The 20105-nt window shown below is 38.0% G+C and overlaps 1 protein-coding gene across 1 annotated transcript in view; it reads right to left on the bottom strand.

Annotated features, from left to right (window-relative positions):
• LOC149834322 (vacuolar cation/proton exchanger 3-like) overlaps positions 1 to 20105 on the bottom strand; it is a 53729-nt gene continuing 33624 nt past the window's right edge. Inside the window, exons 9-13 of the mRNA XM_090011336.1 lie at positions 4217 to 4333; positions 4091 to 4144; positions 1771 to 1887; positions 1323 to 1416; positions 1 to 304 (exon numbers count right to left, since the gene is read on the bottom strand). Of these exons, the coding sequence (XP_089867462.1) occupies positions 291 to 304; positions 1323 to 1416; positions 1771 to 1887; positions 4091 to 4144; positions 4217 to 4333 (396 nt within the window). The 3' untranslated portion in view covers positions 1 to 290. The remainder of the gene's footprint in view (positions 305 to 1322; positions 1417 to 1770; positions 1888 to 4090; positions 4145 to 4216; positions 4334 to 20105) is intronic.

Here is a 20105-nt window from a genome sequence, read left to right on the forward strand (position 1 = left end):
AAAAAAAAAGGCAGATTTAGTATTAAAATTGAATTAATTGATTGGCCTCCTTATGCCAACAACTTAAAACGAGAGAACATGAGTACACCAGAACTGCTAAGTACTTAAAAAATGGGGGACTCTCTCTCTCTCTCTCTCTCTCTCTCTCTCTCTCTCTCTCTTAAATTTGACAGGTCAACTCTTCAAGCACTCAAGCAGATACTCAAACCAACGAGCTTATATACATTATGAACATCACTGCAACCTTGCTTTCATTAAGGACACACTCGCTGTGGTAGTGTATACTGCTACTAATCATCATCACCTGGTAAAAATTAATAGAATCATGTTAGTCGATTTTTTGAGAGAACATCCTAAACTAGTTGTTACGTGCGTGAAGGCATGAGCAACCAACTAAAACTCCATGTAGAGAAATGGATGCAGTTTAGGCGAAGCCCAGCATGAACCTCTGGTCTTAGCTTCAAAGCTTAACATGAACCGTGAAAAGATAGAGAGAAAAAAAAGAAAAGAGAAGAAAACTGATAATCCTAATTCTGGACGTTGTCCAACCTGGCAGCCTTTGGCTGACTCATAGATACGTATAATCTCTCTCTCTCTCTCATAATAGTGCTTTGCCAATAAGCAATCACTACCATCGTTGCCAGAGGGCTCAAAAGGTTTGAGGTGAATTTTTACTTGAACTCGTATTGATAAGGTCTCAAAAGTTGTGATACAAATTTTATAAAAAATGATATGAAATTATAAAAAATTATTGTAATATATGTTTTTATAAAGATAACTAAGAGTTAAAATAATTAACATAATATATTATTATGTTATAATTGTTTTATAATTCATAATATTTAAAAAACTCGGTAAGAATGGTGACCTTGCAGCAATGACAATCATTTTTTAATAGAATTGTTGATACAGATAAGTTTGACACTCATCTATTATATATTAAAATAAGTTTCTAGGAGACATGGCATACAATTTTGAAGTATATGGTACGAGTTTTTAAATATTTGGTATTCCCACGAGGTTTCCCAAACAAGTTTTGTAAGTGTACCAAGTAAAAATGCAACTATTATAACTCCTAAAACATATTTTATAATTCTACGTGAAATACAATTGCCTACCAAGCTGGCCTATATCAGCAGACTACAGTTGACTTGGATTCTTACTGATACAGGTCACAGCTCGATTCTACAAAGAGTTTCTACTAATTACCATAGCAGATAATACCTTTGAAAAAAGCGAGAATTTTCACATCGAACTGAATATTGGATGATATGGCATCAATAAGATTTAAACAAAGAAAAAGATTAATTTGATGGACTTACTCATTTTATGATCAACATGCACGAAGAAACTTGCAGCAACAATAAGGTAACAAAGAATTAGCATCAGCCCTTTGAAATAGTTTGAAGTACCTTCCTGCAGCATAGACAAAACAGGCATAATCATCTAATCAACTACTTTCACAAGCAAAGAGTTGGCCAATTTATGAATTGTAGTCCTACATAAGGGAAAAATATCTGTTTTATCCTTGAACTTCAGAATCTCATCTAGTATGCACTTTTCAATATATCAATTCACATGCAGGTTGACACACAAATTTCACAAATAGGAAGTTTGAAAATGTAGTATATAACTCAAGAACCAGAATCTGCATAGTATAGAGTTGACACAGAGCTGCAAGCAAAGTGACTCCTGGTTTCTGAGTCCCTGTGATTCAAGACCTAGAACAGAAGTGCTCATTAAATCATGAACCGAGTCCATCGAACAAACCTGCAGCATAAATGTGACAACTAGAACTGTTATGAAAAGTGACGCTGTCTCAAATAGTTGAAAATTCAGGTCCATTGGCTTTCCCATTAGCCAGCCGATAACAACACAAAAAGGAATCTGCAGTTACACAAAGCATCACAAACGTGTAAATAAAGCTGTGGAGAAATCAAACCGTTGAAATTGTAATTCTACAAGTAAAGCAGGTTCGCCATCCCACACAAAAACCATATGGATTGAATCCTAACACACTTCCTACAAACAATTTCATAGAAAAATAAATTGATAACAGATTTTCACATAAAAATTTCTACAAATTGATTATAGATTTAAAGCCAAATAAGACACCAAAATTTACTTAACTTGCCACATGATGGATGAAATAAGGAACAGAAAAGAAGCTCACAGACTAATCAGCGGCAATCTAGTAAGTACAAAACCACTAAATACAAAGCTCAAGAAGTCTACTATCTAAACTCTGGATTTGACAAACCATGATTAAAATCTATGAATATGGAATAGGATGCGATTGACACCCTTGGATCTCAGATCCGGGCATTTGAGGACCCCGGGAATTGAGATCTGAGGATTTGGCATCCACAGATTTCTGGCCCGACCCTGCCCCATAGAAGCAGAAATCCTCAGACAAGTGTATTTTGAGGATGTCAGACCCTCAGACCTGAGATTCTCTGTTTGAGGGGAGGTCACCAGATCCGACCTTGCTAAGTGTATCCAGGGATCTCTGAGTGAGATCTACACCATTCAAACATGTGCATACAGATTGGAGTATCTGGTAATGTAGCTCAACACATGCATGAACCTGTGATTGGGCATTGGCGAGTAAATCCAAAGCCACAAGTGCTACTATAGCCATGATACTCATTCACAAGCCAACCTTTTTCTTTTTGGGGTATTGGCAGAAGTTGACGAGGTACATAAGAAGTATGCTTACAGACTTCTCCACTCACTCGGGTTTTATTTGTCAGTTCCACATATAATGTGCAGAACAAAGCATGCATATTGAACCACACTACCAAGGTTCACCAATTTACTTGAAATTTGGTCACACCTCCAACTGTAGCTGGACATTAGTAGTATACTAGCTGGGACAAAAACAAGCTGGACCTTGCCAGACCTAATCTGCTTTCATATTCAGGCTAGACTCAGCTATATGGTCAGATCAAATCAGATATGGTTCTACTTTGACCTTGTTTATTATGACTGTTACCCACATTGTCTGGACCAAATCCAAAAATTTCCAGGCCCCGGTTTTCCCAGATTTGGCATTATCCTTTTCAGACCTGATCAAGATCCAAGTCCATTTCTTTGTACATGCTATTTGGATGCAAGTTTGTACCTGGATCCACTGCACTAAGAGTTGGATCTGGAACCGTGTAAGCCATAGTATGGCCTAGACCTGTCCTATGTGCAAGGATTGAAAAGTTCAGCTATGCATTTTATCTGTGTGGAGGCAACCCAGAAAATACACTTTGTTGGAACCAAAACTCAAAAAAGAATGATGGCCCAAAAACACAGACAACCACAGGTTAAATTAGATGGTAGATTCTCATCATAAATTAAATCAGCAAAATCTGTTCACAAAAGGGGAGCAAAAGAAAAAAGAAAAGATTAGATAAGACATCTCCTTTATTAGAATAACTAGAGGAAACTTATCCAAATGAGCTGGTTCAGACTCACTTGAGCTCCCGATGAACCACTTCACACTCTCAAGCTTGCACGAATGAAAAATATCCATGCTTGAACAAGGCAAGCTTGGATCAATCATTATCCAGACCTAATTTAGGGCATAAAAAGAAAAGTTCAGCAAAAGAACTGTCTATTACCCTAATTTTTTAGGAGAACATCTCCCCAAAAGTGGCAGAAAACATGGGGGAATTTCCGATGTGTTTGATGTTTCATATGGACCCCAGCAGAAAAGGAAAAGTTTTATCTTGGGGGTATTTCACCCGCACCAACAAACGTGCCCTTATGAACAATGTGCATAAATACCTCACTCATTCAGTATCTTGATTCTTGCCTCCCATTTTAACCTAATCAACTAACTATTTTTCATAGATATTTGAGGTGGAAGTGAGAGATGTCACAATACCACATTATTTTGTTGAATAGATAGTATTTCCTAAATCCAACTTCGGATTAAGAAATGGTGGGACCAAAGTGTTTTGGTCTGAACTTTTTGTAATCAACAAGAATTACATGTTGTACCTCCAATTGCCTATCTTTTAGATTTGAGGATCAAAATGACAGGGTGACACCAAGAAGAAGAACATTCAAAATTGATTCCGATCTTCTTGGAACGTACCACAAACATTGATATCTGTGTAGATGATCCTATTGCAACTCCCAAGGTGATGTCCTGCACAATGTAACTGGTTAAACCATCATATTTTGAGAGATAATAGCAGATTGTGAACTAAACTGCACTCACAAGTTTATCTTTCATGGCAAACATGATTGCACTGGCATGCTCTGCGGCGTTTCCTACAATAGGAAGAAGTATAACACTAATAAAAGCTACAGGCATGTTCCATGATTCAGATGCCCCCTGTTTTCAAATTAGCATAAAAACGAGATCAGTCATTAGTAGAAAAGACTAAAAGAAAAAACAAGGATGCCCATTAAGAACCAAACAGAAAAGAAAATTTAACAAATACAAAAGCAAAGATGCTCTTCAAGAACCAAACCAAAGAGAAAAACTGATCTAAAAATCTACAGTCATACGTAATGCATGACTCAAACAGCACCCTTGTTCAGGTTTGGTGTCATAAGCAGCAGATACACGCACACAGGGATGCAAACAAGCAACATATAGAGAGAGAGAGAGAGAGAGAACGAAAAAAGCTCTGGGTTTCATTTTGATGTGTAGATGTAATACCCGTGAATTTTATCCGATAAATAAACTTGAAATTTATGTTCTTGAACTGAATATCAGATAATTTTTATCATTGTATGTGTTAATTGAATTCAGATATCGGATATTCTATTTGGATCTTCAATGTTGGAACCTTTATACCCTGTTCGGAACTTCGATTTTCCATTTGAATCTTAGTTAACGGATCTCAAACATTTTAAGTGGATAACCAATAAGGAATTTTAAGAAAATGGATTGGATCTTTGATATTGGATCCTCCATATCAGGGTCATATTGGATATTGGATCCAGGACGAATGGAGTTGATCCACTATGTTAAAACCGGATTTTCGTGAGGAAAATTTCAATATCGGATCTATAACACTTTCATGGGATCCGTAGTAGCTTATGCGAAGTTTAGACCCACAATATTTCTTTTGGATCTTGGACATCGGAGAGGTAAAAAGGGTAGGGAACCAATTAAAATTTACTTGGATCCATTATAAGTCACGTGGAAACCACGATAGTGCAATTTGGATCCATAGTTCCAAATCATATGATCAAAACTTTGGATCCCAAGATCAAGATTTAGTAAGGGGACTTACAAAGCCGAATGGACTTTGGATCCATAATAAGTTAGTAGGGATCCATAATAATGTAACTGAATCCATTGAATTTTATTAGGGTTACATTTTAAAAACTTAAATATCTAATAAGTTAAACATTTTAAAACGGGTCCGGATCCTCTGGTGGATCCGGATATGCCCAAACCTGGACCCCGCTGTGATGGGTCGCAGGTCACGGGTTCGGTCAAACCAAACCCGCAATAGTGGTGCGTCAAAAAGGTAAACATGAAAAAAAGGGGTTTTAAGTTAAAAGGGGGTGGGGCTGCTACAGGCCCTGCCCGATAAGAAGGGGCATTAGGGTTCTCTCAGAACCATAACGCAGGTTGTATCATGTAGAGGGGGGCAGAGATAGTGCGCAGCCGCCGGTGTGTGGGTAACGACCCTTCCGTTTCGGGGGCCACCATCCTCCAAAATCCCCCCCGAGTCTCTTCCTCCCGCACTCTTCCTTTCTCGTCTCTCTCTCGGTTCTGCACTGCCTGCGTGCGACTGAGCCGGCGCTGGATCTTCTCTCTCTCGGCGTGCGATGTTGGTCGATGGCAGTGCCACCTCCCTCTCGCCGTCGATGTCGTCGCCAGCGACCTCCCAACAACCCGTGCCGCTGTCCTCTACAACCTCCCTGCGACTTTTCCCCTTTGCGAGCTCTGGTGACATCGCCACCACCTTCGTTTTCCCTTTCTTCGGCAGCACCACCCGACGACGACTCTCCTCTCATTTCCCTTTCATTCTCACACTTGTCGGTGAACAGGAGTTCGGCTGCACCCAGATTCACGGCAGAACAAGAGGGGAAAACATCAAACAAGGTAGGATTTGTTGTTGTTTTCCTTGTTTGGTATGTCATGGTTCGAGCATGTTGTGTGGGTGGCCAAAAATCCCTAACGGAAAAAGAGGATTTCGGGTTTATGGTGCCGAAAATCCCAAAGCGATTGAGTTGGGGATTTCGGATACCAGAAAGAGGGGTTCAATCGAGCTAATGCCTTCCATGTTGAGATTTTATGTGTAAGTCAATAATATGATAGATGACACCGTGTATTAAATCAATGCTAGGTTTAGATTAATCGTGTGTTTTGGTCTGTGGTAATCTGTGTTGAAACCCCAGTCCTTTGAATTTGATTGAGTATAACTGCATTGTTCGTTTGATATCATTTTTCTGTTTAAATGTTGTTACCTGTGAGCATGACCATATAACAGTAACACTCAGGTGCACTAAGTCTTTGGAAAAAAAATCAAAGGATAGGAAAAAAAATATAGGGAACTTAATCCGGGCCGACAAGAGAAGAGAATCTGACTTGTATCTTCATTTGTATTTATGTAGGTCTGGTGGGTTATTTTTTTTGTATCAGTTTCTCTAACAGAAAGTTTGTGTCACTATATGCCTTGTAGATTCAACATTTGCATGCTCTACCTTTGGATGCAGTGTTAGCTCTACCATTTACTAATATGTATGCTTAACAGAGAAATTCAGTCATGGTATTAGGGTAGGGGTGAGTGTTGCTATTAATATTAGGGGTTGAACTGGCATCGTTCTATACATAGTAACTTATACAGACTGCTCCTGACAGAAAAATCATTGGTTATCATATTATACTTTATGCTGTAAAAAAAAAAAGGATTAGTCATTGGCATAGCTTGTCTGCGATATTCAAATATAGATATATATATTTATATATACCTCTGCATACTAAATTCTGCTAATAAAAGGGAATTTACTTTGGAATGATTACCAGTGGGACATATTGTGGTTATTCGTTGCTAATTAGTTCGATGTATAATTTGCTGCAATTCAGATGAACCATAGTGGTACAATATTTCTATTTAAATGTCATGATAGCAGAATTTTGTTGCCTTTTCTGTGTAATTAAGCAACAATAAGTTCTTTGATATACGTGTGCTAAGTCTGGCTCTGAAAATGTAGACTTCTCTTAGTTGTTGATTCCTGTAAAATGGTCATACTAGCTATACTATTATTGGACCTCAAAGGAGGATCAATGTTAATCTATTTTGTTGTTTCATTATAGGATTCTGAAAAATTTAGTTTGACTAGCCCTGTATGAGATATCAGTGATCTCTGTTAAATGAAATCTATAGGTTCACAACATCATGTGATAGGATTAGGAATCAACATGCTTATTTTATGGGATCGTTAAAATTGTTTGGAAATGGATTGAAACATTTGCTATTTCTGAATATACATACCTGGTAATTTGTTGTGGGAAAAATCTTGGAAGCAGGTATACATGAGAATCTAGTTGGATTCATGTTAAGTTGAAATTTAAGTTAACATTTACCTGCATATTCAGTTGATATGCAAATTCCTATTTAGATGCCTATAGGTGGATGCTCGGTTCCATATGAAGTTGCATATTAGTTAGATGCTCAATGCCTATGTAACTGCATAGTAAGTGTATGTTCAATTTCGTACAAAGTTGCATGTCAAGTTGATATTCAATGCAAACTTAACTGCATATTAGGGTGTTATTCACTGTCACATGAAGCTGTATATTAAACTAATAATCAAATGCATATTTAGCTGCATGGTAAAATGATATTCAATTTTATATACTAAGCTGCATAATTTAGTATGTTCAAATGCATATTTCTTAAAATATTCAAAATGCCATTAAGTGTATATCTTTTAGAATGTTCAAATGCGAATGTGTTGGAAGAAAGGTATCTAGTTGTATTACCAAATCTCTAAGATTACACTGCATGCTCAATAAAGGACACCAACTGTGTCTCTACTTGTTTGGCAGAGCTTTTAGTTCATGCCACCCTGTGTTGGGATGTCACAAGTCAAAACCTAATGGTACGTGGTGTAAATTTGCTATTGAAGAATAAATAAATAAATAATAATAATGATGATGAATGATGATCTGGTAACCGAACCTATGGGTCGGTTTGTTGTGGACATATGAAGGTCAAGCCAGTGTGTTGTGGGTCATGCATAGACCATCAAAGTTATGATGTGAATTCACATGAAAATGATAATATAATCTTGTTGCCCGACTGGTTTAAAGATATCAGGGCATTTGTGCTTCACTGGTTTAAAGGTACCGAAATACTCTGGGTAATAACCACAAAACTGATGATAAACTTAAATTTAAAATTTGTGGCCTGACTGGTTTAAAGGTACCGAGGCATTTGTTCTCGATTGGTTTAAAGGCACCGAAGCACTTTGAGTGGGTTATGCAATCAATATGACAAAGGATTGGGACTGTTCTATATACCTTGGTAAAATGACTAAGGTTGGGAATTCTACTGTTGTGGTAGTAGAAGGAAGTTGGGAAAATGTCTTGTACTTCGGGAAATAAATTAAATGAAAAGATTAACCCACTCAGTTTAGGGCTTACCTTGGAGAGGGTAGGTGGTACAAAACTTCGGAGACATGTGTTTTACTATTTCGAGCGTAAAGCGACTCGTTGGTCCCAATCCTCGGAGTTGGGGGGCCCGGACTACCAATATGTCCTAGGTGGTAGCTCTTTGTTCTTCTGGAGAAGTTAGGGATGCATCATGTTTTGGTTTTGGCCTTTGGAAGGTTTTCTCGGTCACCGGCCGCTCCCTTGGGATTTCAGTCTCAGTTAGAATATTCGGGTAAATAAAACAACCTTAAATAATATACCCCCGAACGTTCTCTTCTGTGATGATTGCCTCGGCCCGTGTGTACCCGCGGGATAAGAAAAGATAAACATCAATTAGAACATTTTAGGTATCACAGTGAGCGGAGTTACTAGGGAGATATTTTTATATTCTTTCAGCATGTTCTGAAATTGTGATGGAACGAAATCCTGAAATGTGTAGTATGAGATAATCGAATTCATATTGTGGTTGTTACATGAATGTTATGCATGACTGTTATTGTTATTGCAGAATATGCTTAATGCCTTACTTATTTAATTGTTGTCTTTGCATAAAATGCTTTAATTGCTTATTTATAACTGTTGCATAATCTGTTTGCCTACTTAGATATATGTCTGTTACTGTTGTTACATAGTATTCTTTGTGCGATTATTAATAGGCTGAAAATTCACACACGACAACCACATCACATACTAGACACATGATATACCTGCAAGAAAATTACAGTTTTCCTACTTAGACGTGGTAGTCTAATTCCAATCAATTTACTATTTTTCAGGTAAAGAATAGGGTTTATGAGCGGCTGCGGGATGAGGCATCGGATCGAGATTTTTGGATTTATTGTTCTAGGGATAGTTTGAGTTCCTTTTATGTTTGTAAAACTCTGATGTCATTATTCATTGATAAATGAAAGGAAATAAATGTGTTGGGTTTTCTCTCCATCGTAATGTCTCGAAACCCTTAACCCCATATTGTTTCTTGTTTTCGCTGTTTAAAAAAAAATCTTCAAATTTTTGGTTAAAATTTCAGGGCGTTACAAATGGTATCAGAGCTTGGGAACAATAAATCAAAGATCACGGTCGTGCCACACCCTGCAATCGTTATGTGAGTATAATTTATTTTGTTTTGTTATTGGTCATGGTACATGTTCTTTTATTTGCGATGCTCATAATAGTACATAGGTGAATTCATGCATACAAATGATTAATATTGACCTATTAGGTGAATGACACATCACACCTATAAATGATTAGCGTTTAAGTTGTTGACTTATCACGCCAACAAATTATTAGTGTCAACCTACTAGGTGGATAATGTACCACGCCTACATTGTTTCATTGTAGATGACCGTATTATGATTGTTTGAATTAATCTATCATACTCGTATAGCATGATTGATGTGTGTATTAGGGATATTTAACTAAATTTCTTAGTAGATATGTGCATGCGTTTCATGTCGAAATAATTGAATGTGATTTGATGTAAGAATTATCAATGCACAAGAAATGAAGAATTGATCTGAATGTCTCATATACATATATGATTGGAATCCTATCTGCATAACTCGAACTGAGTAGAAGTTACGTATCTTGAGGTTTAGTTGATTTTTGATATATAGATGATCACATGGTATAGAACTCATGCTTCGAGGTTAGATTTGGAAAATGAAATGCTCTGAGTGGCAATGATATGGGGTACAGGATAATATGCTTTTATATGATATACCTGAAATGCCATGTGATCTGAAATGTTGAAATCATGTGATATATGCTTAAGTTCAATAGAGAACTATGATTTATGGAATCTTATTAGTGAAAGGTGTGATTTCATGATATTTAATGCCAAATGAAGTAATGATGCATATTGATGATATATATGCTTGTGCCCATATTGGTGACTATCGACCTTGAGAGCGGTCATTTCTGGTATCACTATTTTGGAACCTGTTGAGGACCTTTTCCATAAAGAATTATATGTGAGGGTCTGTATGACCAAGATCAAGTAATTCGGCTAGAGCGGTAGATTTTTGTGAGGTAATACATTATCCAAGAACGGGTAGCCGCAAAGACGGTAAATTCCTGTGAGGAAGTGTATTGTCCAAGACCGGGTATACCATCTAGGGCGGTAATTCCGTGTGAGGTTGTGCATTTCCTAGACCAGGTGATCCGACGTGGATCTTGTTAATCTTTAAATAATAAAGAGTTATGGTAAATTGGGATAACTTGCTGAGATTGATTGATATAGCCTTGGCTTTAGTTATAGCAGAATTGGATCATTATTGATTTTAGATCTTGATGTAATATTATGTTTATGTTCTTCGTGGATATATGAGCCACTCTGTGAGATATTCTGGACATTGATTTGAGGATATGTTTGGGGTCTTTTGTGAAAAGATGGTACCATTTTGAGAATAACATCTTGTGCGAGATTAGGACATGCGACAACTAGCCACGCAAAACCTTGAGAATTAGGAATAAGTGGAGGTTATTTAAGAGAAAGAGTCAGTTAGAAATAGCGAGGACAATAAACAACGTCGTGATTGTGATAAAATAAAGGAAACTCCATCCAATAGTCAAGAACAAGCTAAAGGAATAACAGGTTGTGTCTATCATTCGTGACTAAACAAGTAGGAAGTAGTGAACATACACTATAACTGTCTTAGGTTAAGACTTTCCGTGATTTAGTACGAATTTTTGCTATTCAAGAAATCATGTATGAATTCTGTCGAGACCAAATTTTAGCTCCAAACTTCTCTTAGAAACTCATTGTGTGTTGTCCTGATCCTTATATGTTGTAAGCTCGCACATATATGTGCATCCTTATCGATACCAATTCCCTCAAACTACGATTTTTAAGGGAATCCTGCCAAGAAATTTCGAGGACGAAATTCTGTTTAGGGGGAAAGGATGTAATACCCGTGAATTTTATCCGATAAATAAACTTGAAATTTATGTTCTTGAACTGAATATCAGATAATTTTTATTATTGTATGTGTTAATTGAATTCAGATATCGGATATTCTATTTGGATCTTCAATGTTGGAACCTTTATACCCTGTTCGGAACTTCGATTTTCCATTTGAATCATAGTTAACGGATCTCAAACATTTTAAGTGGATAACCAATAAGGAATTTTAAGCAAATGGATTGGATCTTTGATATTGGATCTTCCATATCAGGGTCATATGGAATATTGGATCCAGGACGAATGGAGTTGATCCAGTATGTTAAAACAGGATTTTCGTGAGAAAAATTTCAATATCGAATCTATAACACTTTCATGGGATCCGTAGTAGCTTATGCGAAGTTTAGACCCAAAATATTTCTTTTGGATCTTGGACATCGGAGAGGTAAAAAGGGTAGGGAACCAATTAAAATTTACTTGGATCCATTATAAGTCACGTGGAAACCACGATAGTGCAATTTGGATCCATAGTTCCAAATCATATGATCAAAACTTTGGATCCCTGGATCCAGATTTAGTAAGGGGACTTACAAAGCCGAATGGACTTTTGATCCATAATAAGTTAGTAGGGATCCATAATAATGTAACTGAATCCATTGAATTTTATTAGGGTTACATTTTAAAAACTTAAATATCCAATAAGTTAAACATTTTAAAATGGGTCCGGATCCTCTGGTGGATCCGGATATGCCCAAATCTGGACCCCGCTGTGATGGGTCGCGGGTCACGGGTTCGGTCAAACCAAACCCGCAACAGTGGTGCGTCAAAAAGGTAAACATGAAAAAAAAAAGGGGTGGGGCTGCTACAGGCCCTGCCCGATAAGAAGGGGCATTAGGGTTCTCTCAAAACCCTAACGCAGGTTGTATCATGTAGAGCAGGGAGCAGAGATAGTGTGCAGCCGCCGGTGTGGGGGTAACGACCCTTCCGTTTCGGGGGCCACCATCCTACAAAATCCCCCCCCGAGTCTCTTCCTCCCGCACTCTTCCTTTCTCGTCTCTCTCGGTTCCGCACTCCCTGCGTGCGACTGAGCCGACGCTGGATCTTCCCTCTCTCGGCGTGCGATGTTGGTCGATGGCAGTGCCGCCTCCCTCTCGCCGTTGATGTCGTCGCCAGCGACCTCCCAACAACCCGAGCCGTTGTCCTCTACAACCTCCCTGCGACTTTTCCCCTTTGCGAGCTCTGGTGACATCGCCACCACCTTCGTTTTCCCTTTCTTCGGCAGCACCACCCGACGACGACTCTCCTCTCATTTCCCTTCCATTCTCACACTTGTCGGTGAACAGTAGTTCGGCTGCGCCCAGATTCACGGCAAAACAAGAGGGGAAATCATCAAACAAGGTAGGATTTGTTGTTGTTTTCATTGTTTGGTATGTCATGGTTCGAGCAAGTTGTGTGGGTGGCCAAAAATCCCTAACGGAAAAAGAGAATTTCGGGTTTATGGTGCCGAAAATCCCAAAGCGATTGAGTTGGGGATTTCGGATACCTGAAAGAGGGGTTCAATCGAGCTAATGCCTTCCATGTTGAGATTTTATGTGTAAGTCAATAATATGATAGATGACACCGTGTATTAAATCAATGCTAGGTTTAGATTAATCGTGTATGTTGGTCTGTGGTAATCTGTGTTGAAACCCCAGTCCTTTGAATTTGATTGGGTATAACTGCATTGTTCGTTTGATATCATTTTTCTGTTTAAATGTTGTTACCTGTGAGCATGACCATATAACAGTAACACTCAAGTGCACTAAGTCTTTGGAAAAAAAATCAAAGGATATGAAAAAAAAATATAGGGAACTTAATCTGGGCCGACAAGAGAAGGGAATCTGACTTGTATCTTCATTTGTATTTATGTAGGTTTGGTGGGTTTTTTTTTTTGTATCAGTTTCTCAAACAGAAACAGTTTGTGTCACTATATGCCTTGTAGATTTAACCTTTGCATGCTCTAGCTTTGGATGCAGTGTTAGCTCTACCATTTACTAATATGTATGCTTAACAGGGAAATTCGGTCATGGTATTGTCTCAGTTCTGATAGGGTAGGGGTGAGTGTTGCTATTAATATTAGGGGTTGAACTGGCATCGTTCTATACATAGTAACTTATACAGACTGCTCCTGACAGAAAAATCATTGGTTATCATATTATACTTTATGTTGTGAAAAAAAAAGGATTAGTCATTGGCATAGCTTGTCTGCGATATTCAAATATAGATATATATATTTATATATACCTCTGCATACTGAATTCTGATAATAAAAGGGAATTTACTTTGGAATGATTACCAGTGGGACATATTGTGGTTATTCGTTGCTAATTAGTTCGATGTATAATTTGCTGCAATTCAGATGAACCATAGTGGTATAATATTTCTATTTAAATGTCATGATAGCAGAATTTTGTTGCCTTTTCTGTATAATTAAGCAACAATAAGTCTTTGATATACGTGTGCTAAGTGTGGCTCTGAAAATGTAGACTTCTCTTAGTTGTTGATTCCTGTAAAATGGTCATACTAGCTATACTATTATTGGACCTCAAAGAAGGATCAATGTTAATCTATTTTGTTGTTTCATCATAGGATTCTGAAAAATGTAGTTTGACTAGCCCTGTATGTGATATCAGTGATCTCTGTTAAATGAAATCTATAGGTTCACAACATCATGTGATAGGATTAGGAATCAACATGCTTATTTTATGGGATCGTTAAAATTGTTTGGAAATGGATTGAAACATTTGCTATTTCTGAATATACATACCTGGTAATTTGTTGTGGGAAAAATCTTGGAAGCAGGTATACATGAGAATCTAGTTGGATTCATGTTAAGTTGAAATTTAAGTTAACATTTACCTGCATATTCAGTTGATATGCAAATTCCTATTTAGATGCCTATAGGTGGATGCTCGGTTCCATATGAAGTTGCATATTAGTTAGATGCTCAATGCCTATGTAACTGCATAGTAAGTGTATGTTCAATTTCGTACAAAGTTGCATGTCAAGTTGATATTCAATGCAAACTTAACTGCATATTAGGGTGTTATTCACTGTCACATGAAGCTGTATATTAAACTAATAATCAAATGCATATTTAGCTGCATGGTAAAATGATATTCAATTTTATATACTAAGCTGCATAATTTAGTATGTTCAAATGCATATTTCTTAAAATATTCAAAATGTCATTAAGTGTATATCTTTTAAAATGTTAAAATGTGAATGTGTTGGAAGAAAGGTATCTAGTTGTATTACCAAATCTCTAAGATTACACTGCATGCTCAATAAAGGACACCAACTGTGTCTCTGCTTGTTTGGCAGAGCTTTTAGTTCATGTCACCCTGTGTTGGGATGTCACAAGTCAAAACCTAATGGTACGTGGTGTAAATTTGCTATTGAAGAATAAATAAATAAATAATAATAATAATGATGAATGATGATCTGGTAACCGAACCTATGGGTCGGTTTGTTGTGGACATATGAAGGTCAAGCCAGTGTGTTGTGGGTCATGCATAGACCATCAAAGTTATGATGTGAATTCACATGAAAATGATAATATAATCTTGTTGCCCGACTGGTTTAAAGATATCAGGGCATTTGTGCTTCACTGGTTTAAAGGTACCGAAATACTCTGGGTAATAACCACAAAACTGATGATAAACTTAAATTTAAAATTTGTGGCCTGACTGGTTTAAAGGTACCGAGGCATTTGTTCTCGATTGGTTTAAAGGCACCGAAGCACTTTGAGTGGGTTATGCAATCAATATGACAAAGGATTGGGACTGTTCTATATACCTTGGTAAAATGACTAAGGTTGGGAATTCTACTGTTGTGGTAGTAGAAGGAAGTTGGGAAAATGTCTTGTACTTCGGGAAATAAATTAAATGAAAAGATTAACCCACTCAGTTTAGGGCTTACCTTGGAGAGGGTAGGTGGTACAAAACTTCGGAGACATGTGTTTTACTATTTCGAGCGTAAAGCGACTCGTTGGTCCCAATCCTCGGAGTTGGGGGGCCCGGACTACCAATATGTCCTAGGTGGTAGCTCTTTGTTCTTCTGGAGAAGTTAGGGATGCATCCTGTTTTGGTTTTGGCCTTTGGAAGGTTTTCTCGGTCACCGGCCGCTCCCTTGGGATTTCAGTCTCAGTTAGAATATTCGGGTAAATAAAACAACCTTAAATAATATACCCCCGAACGTTCTCTTCTGTGATGGTTGCCTCGGCCCGTGTGTACCCGCGGGATAAGAAAAGATAAACATCAATTAGAACATTTTAGGTATCACAGTGAGCGGAGTTACTAGGGAGATATTTTTATATTCTTTCAGCATGTTCTGAAATTGTGATGGAACGAAATCCTGAAATGTGTAGTATGAGATAATCGAATTCATATTGTGGTTGTTACATTAATGTTATGCATGACTGTTATTGTTATTGCAGAATATGCTTAATGCCTTACTTATTTAATTGTTGTCTTTGCATAAAATGCTTTAATTGCTTATTTATAACTGTTGCATAATCTGTTTGCCTACTTAGATATATGTATGTTACTGTTGTTACATAGTATTCTTTGTGCGATTAATAATAGGCTGAAAATTCACACACGACAACCACATCACATACTAGACACATGATATACCTGCAAGAAAATTACAGTTTTTACTACTTAGACGTGGTAGTCTAATTCGAATCAATTTACTATTTTTCAGGTAAAGAATAGGGTTTATGAGCGGCTGCGGGATGAGGCATCGGATCGAGATTTTTGGATTTATTGTTCCAGGGATAGTTTGAGTCCTTTTTATGTTTGTAAAACTCCGATGTCATTATTCATTGATAAATGGAAGGAAATAAATGTGTTGGGTTTTCTCTCCACCGTAATGTCTCGAAACGCTTAACCCCATATTGTTTCTTGTTTCCGCTGTTTAAAAAAAATCTTCAAATTTTGGGTTAAAATTTTGGGGCGTTACAGTAAATGCCAAACTGGTGCTTCACTTTTCTTAGAAAACTTATTGATAAATGTTGGACCTGAAAATAATTTGATCAAGACTAGTCAACAAATGCCCAAGCCACGAGACTTCTACAATAACAACTATCATGGCTCTATATTCAGACTCAAGTAGATCTAGCCACAATTCATTGTCTTCTACTCAACCAAGAGACTAAATTAGGGCACAAATAAACTCCATATATACGTCACATGGTGTGCAAATCTTCTTTGGAACTCATGACCTACAAGAGAATACAATACAGAAGAAGAAAGAAGACAAATATTTGAGACCAACAAAACTATCTAACCCAAGGCTGAGGCTGGATGTCCCATATGTTAAATATGTATATGTAAATGGATCTCGGGTCCAACTTGTGACCCGAGATCCACTTCGGGATTCACGCCAGGCGCTACTTGGCGGTGGCATACTGTAATTTACTTATATTTCATGTCTTGTATTGTACCACTTGTACAGCATATAAATATCAATGGAAAGGGGAGAAGACCCTATTGCCGCCCAACATTTTCTCTCTCTTCCCTCTTACCTCTCTCTCTATCTCTTGCTACGATAGTAAGGTGACTCCCACATCTGATTTCTAACATGGTATCAGAGCCAAGGGCGTGGTAATCGCGATCATCTGGAAGGCCCCTAAGGACCTTGACGTGCGTTTTTGGGCGTTCTCAAGGAAAGTGTTCTTTTCATCTTTTCTCTCTTGTTTCTCCGTTGAATCAATATATTTCGACGTCGTTTCTTCATTTCCTCATATCGTGCATCTTTTCCTTCTTACATATCCTGTTATCCCCAATTTTATCAACCCTAATTTCTGTTTTCAATTTTATCAACCCTAATTTCTGTTTTCCCCAAATTTGAGAACCCTAATTTCCCAAAAGTGCCTCTTTTCTCAAACTTCTTGTGATTTCTCATCTATTTCTTGCAATATAGTTGATAAATCGTACATTCAGTACGATTAACTGAAAAATCGTGATTTCCAAAACTCAAAAATTACTGTCCGTACGGTTCTCTTCGTTCAACCTACGAATTTCTGTCGTGCTGTTTGATTCATCCTTGATCTTCTTCCTTATGGATTCTAAAATCAGCCCCGGATTTCTTTCTCAACTTGTTTCTCACAAATTAACTCATGATAACTACTTACTTTGGAAACGCCAAATTCTGCCGTTTATCCGAAGTCATGGTCTTTCCGGGCATCTGGATGGGGGATCACCCGCCCCACCTATGACTATTACGCAAGAGGTAACTGGTAATGATGGGAAGGTGAGTTGCATTGCTATTCCAAATCCTGCGTATGATGTTTGGTTTCAGAAGGACCAATCTGTGGTTGCCTATTTGACTGCCACGTTATCTGATCGTATATTACAAACTATCTCTGACCATTTTACTGCTGCAGAACTATGGAGCCATCTTGCTCACTCTTATTCACAGGTTTCTGAATCACGTGCACTTCAACTGAAATGGCAGTTCCAATCTATGCGAAAGGGAACTAAGACCATTACTGAATTTCTAGGGGATATCAAAATTATCATTGATCAGTTGGCCGCTATTGGATATCCTGTTTCTGACAGAGATGTTGTTCAGCAGGTATTGGGAAGCCTTAGGCCCCAATATCGTATGTTTTGCACTGCATTACAGGTTGCCTCTACACTTCCATGCTTTGAGGATTTACAGGCCAAACTCCTACAGTATGAAGTTAGTTTGACTCAAGAACAGCTTATTGATGATCCTCACCCTGTCATGTTTACATCTGGGTCTACCTCATTTCGTCCACCTGCTGCTCATATGGGCCGTGGAGGACTCCTTCCTACTCCTACTGCTCCACCTGCCACTAGAGGTACCCGTGTCCCTACTTGCTTCCATTGCAACAAGCGTGGCCATGTGAAAGCAGATTGTTGGCACAACCCACAGAATCGCAACAAGGCAGGGAGGCCAGGACCAAGAGCTGGACAGATGAATGTTAGACAGTTTCAAGGGCAGCCGCAGGGAAACTTTCGAGCACATCAGGGTACTGATCAGGGACAGAGTGCAGGGTTGCCACATGATGTGCAACAAATTCTGATGACTGCATTTAACAACATGAATTTGCGTCAGAATGATGATGGAGTTTGGTATATTGATTCTGGAGCAGCCGCACATGTTACTTCTGATGCAGGTAAACTTTCCAACATGGTTCCTTATATTGGCACTGGCACTATTGTCACGGGAGATGGTTCCCACCACCCTATTTCTCATACTGGAAATGCATCTCTCTCTTTGTCACAATCTACACTACCATTGAAAAATGTCTTACTCACTCCTGCCATTGAGAAAAACATTTTATCTGTTTCTAAATTGGTTGATGAAACAAATTCATCCATGGAATTTACTCCGTCTTCTGTTTGTCTTAAGGACCTTCGAACCAAGAAGATGCTCGCTAAGGGTGAACGACGCGGAAACATGTACGTCTTCGAAGCAGCCCCCGGGACTTTGAAGACGTCATCTACCGTGACTCCATCTTTTCCTGCTTATTTGAATCAGTCTTCTTCTGTTATGCAATGTAATAAGCCAGTTTCTTGGCATCGTCGGTTAGGTCATTGTAGTCAAGGGTTCCTTGACAAATTGTCTTCTCAGGGTTTTATTCCCAAAGTCAAATTAGATCATAAGTGTCCTAGTTGTAATGTCTGCAAGAGTCATGTACTTCCCTTTCAAAGTATCAATAAAAGAGCTTCCAAGCCATTTGAAATTATTCACTCTGATGTTTGGGGCCCAGCTCCTGTTTCATCTCTATCTGGCTCTCGTTATTATGTGTTATTTCTTGACTCTTTCACTCGTTACACTTGGATTTACTTTATGAAATCTAAATCTGAAGTGTTCAAACTTTTCAAACAATTTCATGCTCTTGTTCAGAACCTTTTCAATTCAAATATCACTTATTTCCAGTGTGATGGTGGTGGAGAATACATATCTCATGATTTTAGTGAATATTTAAAGGATCATGGCATCACACGTAACTCCTCTTGTCCTTACACTCCACAACAGAATGGAGTAGCAGAACGTAAGCATCGACATATTGTTGAAACCGCGTTAAGTATGATGCACAATATTGATATTTCTTTCTCTCTTTGGACTGAGGCCTTTCACACTGCAGTGCATATCATTAACAGGTTGCCTATGGAATTATTAGGAGATCAGTCTCCTTATTATTTGCTTCACGGTTCTCACCCTTCTTATGATGATTTGCATGCCGTCGGATGCATTTGTTATGTCCATGTGGATCATTCTTTACGTAACAAGTTTCAGGACAGAGCAGTTCAGTGCAGATTTCTGGGATATGCCGATGGGTATAAAGGATATAGATGTTATGATCCTATTTTGGGTAAGATTAAGGTGTCTAGAAATGTTGTTTTTGATGATGATCATTTCAGCACTTGTGATACTTCTCAGGTATATGAGCAAACTACTTATGATCCATGGCTTTGTGATACTTTGCTATATGACTCTATCAGAGATCCTGTTGTTGATGAACCAATTCAGTTTGAAGCAGACAACTCCATCATCCAAGATGCA

This window comes from Nuphar pumila, chromosome 6 (assembly GCF_984573655.1).
Source record: "Nuphar pumila chromosome 6, dmNupPumi1.hap1.1, whole genome shotgun sequence".
NCBI lineage: Eukaryota > Viridiplantae > Streptophyta > Magnoliopsida > Nymphaeales > Nymphaeaceae > Nuphar > Nuphar pumila.